General features: G+C 34.4%; 1 protein-coding gene across 1 annotated transcript in view; it reads right to left on the reverse strand.

The window, feature by feature from the left end:
- Nucleotides 1-236: 236 nt before the first annotated feature.
- Nucleotides 237-3287, reverse strand: part of LOC100186882 (protein arginine N-methyltransferase 1-like) — a 9051-nt gene continuing 6000 nt past the window's right edge. The window contains exons 5-10 of the mRNA XM_009862737.1: nucleotides 2977-3108; nucleotides 2674-2745; nucleotides 1883-2033; nucleotides 1367-1488; nucleotides 937-1032; nucleotides 237-440 (exon numbers count right to left, since the gene is read on the reverse strand). Of these exons, the coding sequence (XP_009861039.1) occupies nucleotides 949-1032; nucleotides 1367-1488; nucleotides 1883-2033; nucleotides 2674-2745; nucleotides 2977-3108 (561 nt within the window). The 3' untranslated portion in view covers nucleotides 237-440; nucleotides 937-948. The remainder of the gene's footprint in view (nucleotides 441-936; nucleotides 1033-1366; nucleotides 1489-1882; nucleotides 2034-2673; nucleotides 2746-2976; nucleotides 3109-3287) is intronic.

Below are 3287 nucleotides of genomic sequence, written 5' to 3' on the forward strand. Positions count from 1 at the left end.
AATTGGGCTCTGACAATTTACAGCGGAATGCCCGCTAATAGAAACTGCTATTTTAACTTTTCATTGCCACAGATGAAAACCAAATACAGACTAAAATTCTGAATACCTATTAACCTATATGCCTTGGAACTCTGTAGGAAACTATAAAGTTCCAACAACGACTTACCATGCTTTAGATTTGAACATGTTGTTCTTAGTTATGGACTCATCGGAACAAAACCAAAAAAATACTGCAGTTTTTAGCAAAAGTTGATTTTATTTTAAGCGAAACGTGGAGCGACAAATCATGAATTCACGATTCGCAGTTGGACAATATATCCAAACTGTCATGTACAGATAAGAGAAAGAAGCATGAATAGTCAGAGATCATCAAATACTCGATGCATGTTCTCGCATTAGGTTGGGGTGGGGGGTTATGGCAGTTGTAATGGTTGTGTGGCCTGTAATAGAAAGTTAATAACTTCTGGTTATTATTTTATTCTATGCTAGTGAAGTACTAAGCACCTGGGATTTATACCATATAATACAGCATAGATAAACCAACCATTATTAATAGACATAATTTTCCCAGAGATGACTGGTTTCTATAACTCAATATAGGAATCAAACGTTGCATTACAGAGTATTTATAATCAAGCAAGAAACACTGCTTGAAAATTACTGTAGCAACCAAGTTAAAAAACGACAAAAAAAAAGTAAAAAACACCACTAAAAAAGGTGCAACTATACTGGCATTGTGGTTTTGTGACTTAATATGTATGTGGAGAACTGTAAGCGGGAACAAAGCATTTAAAATATGGGTTCCGTGTATAATGCTTAAATTCTCGAATGACTCACTGCATGTAAGGATATAGAAGTTAGATTCCATTTATTCATTTCAAAATTGTGAAATAAGCGTTCTGCTAAGACACAAAGCAACATTAAACATCTTGGTACCTTATAATATTCTCAGCGCATCTGGTAAACGTTTGATTCGTTCAATTGACAAAGTTCTCCCTTGAAGTTGATGTCAATGGTGATGTCAAGATCTCTCTGTTAGTTTTTATTGTGAACATTAAAATAAGACAAAAATGTAAATGGGAAAAAAGTTTTAAAAAAAAAGAGAGGAGAGCTATAACGAAAGGCACTATTTTGTAACACACAATAATTGTGAGGTTTGAGGTGTTCAGTTAGGGATATATCATGGAAAAAAGAAAGAATTTACTATATTTTTTTATTGTTGCTGACAGCTTATCCCCTCTAATTGTTTCTTGTTGTGCAAATAGGTAAATAATTGCAGTTATGCATGCAAAAAGTTATGAGAGTAAAGTCGATGATTGCTTAAAAGTCAAGTCATGTGACAGAATAACAACATTTTTTTTTCTACCTTGTTACGATCGTTTGGTTTCATCCCAAACACTCCTGTGATTTCCTCTCCTTTCTTTGCAGTCACATAATCACGCAGATAGAAGACTGTTTGCTTCCAGTGAGTGTACGGTGCTTCAGGTGCTGCATATGTGTAAGTGTAAGGATTTTTTGTAATGGAAACACTTTACTAAACATACTATTACTACAACAATTTTATTTTTCATGGGTGACCGCGTGGGATATTAAAAAAAGTTAATGGTTATTGTTAAAACATAGGGGACAATGGGGAAATAAAAAGTCTTTATCACACACTGTAACAGTTTTGGAAAACTGTGTTTAAACATAAAGGGGGCAAATAAGAACAAACTAACGCAAGAATCAAAACCAGGTTTTCAAATGAGAGACAACAAAAATCGCTTTTTACTTCTACACATAGAAATACCTAGCATTAACTACATGAGTGGCAGGTGACAACAATTAAAAAAATCCTACCAAGAACATGAGCAACAACATGTCTGGTACACAAACTCGTTACCTGTGGTAAACCCAGTTCGTTTATGACATTTTGTGAACTCAACACTAAAGAAGGAGACAAGAGCTTGCATGTAATCATTACGAGCCACACGGAGATGATAGGGAGCACTGAATTCCAAATCTCCATCTTTTACTGTGTACAGATCAACCTCCTATGGGACATGGATAATTGGTTTTATTGGTCCACATATGTAAATATGTGGAGCACAGTTGTAAAAGAATAAAAGATTTGGTTGAAAGTAAGTATTTATAAAACAATATTTCACACAACGTAAGTGTTACAAGATGTATAATTTACACTTTATAATCAAAGTCAATGTTATATTAAAAACTATTTAAACAGAAATGAAAAAGTCATGCGAACTAATCTCGGTATCATTTGAGTGCTTTACTTTTTTATTTTCAATGTTTTTTTGCTTTGGCAGTCAACAATATATCAAAAAAGACTGTCGGATACAAGCTTATAGGTTTAAGGTCGGCCATCTCTACCATGACAAAGGAAAGTGAGGTTAAAGTCACTGATTCGTGTATAGACCGATACGTTAAAAAGTCATTGCTGCTCAGAACTGCATGAACCATTGCATGTAAAGATCAACATTATGTCTTAAACTGCAACCTCTGTAGACACTAAAACACATTACTGCCTATATAATCATTAATCATGGGGGGAAACATTGTATGAAGTCAATACAATGCATCTGGCAGCCCAATGTTAACAAGTGGGCATGTGTATCTACTATCTACAAATAAAAAATTTGTCACAAAAGGAAGAAAAAGCCTAAAATATCTAACCTTTACAAGACAAGCGGAAGCCATGACTTGTTTTGGTTCAACCACGTCAACAAGAGGTTCTGATATCGCAACCTGTCATGAAATAATATTTTATAAAAAAAATAAATCAAAATTATGAAACATAGTTTAGAAAAATTTTAACAACAACAAGTGTACAATATTTGTTAACTAAATTCCACACAGAGGCAAAATACTTATCTTCTTACATTATGAAATACCACTTTCTAGGGAATTTATTATAATAGGTACCAGCAGTAAAAATCTGCCAATTTGAGAAAAAGGTTTAACAGTTCTTTAACTTACATCTCTTATGCAGCTCATATCGAAGCCGTACACGTTGTCCCACCAATTTATCTTGTCATCCTTGTATTGCCTATCCTCAATTGCAGTAACATACAAACTTGCTTTGTCAGGGAAAATTAAACCATCAGCTGCCTATGATTAAGTATAGTGCGGTTAAGATGGACCAATGTAAACTTTTTGAACATTCACTTAATTGTATAGGAAAGTAACAGTACAGCACCAGTGTTACTGTTAGTAACATGTTGTTGCTACATAAAATGGTGCAGCCATTACCTAAAGGGGGGGGGGGGGGGGGGGGGGGGCTAAAAGAA

Source organism: Ciona intestinalis, unplaced genomic scaffold (genome assembly GCF_000224145.3).
Source record: "Ciona intestinalis unplaced genomic scaffold, KH HT000034.2, whole genome shotgun sequence".
Taxonomy (NCBI): Eukaryota; Metazoa; Chordata; class Ascidiacea; order Phlebobranchia; family Cionidae; genus Ciona; species Ciona intestinalis.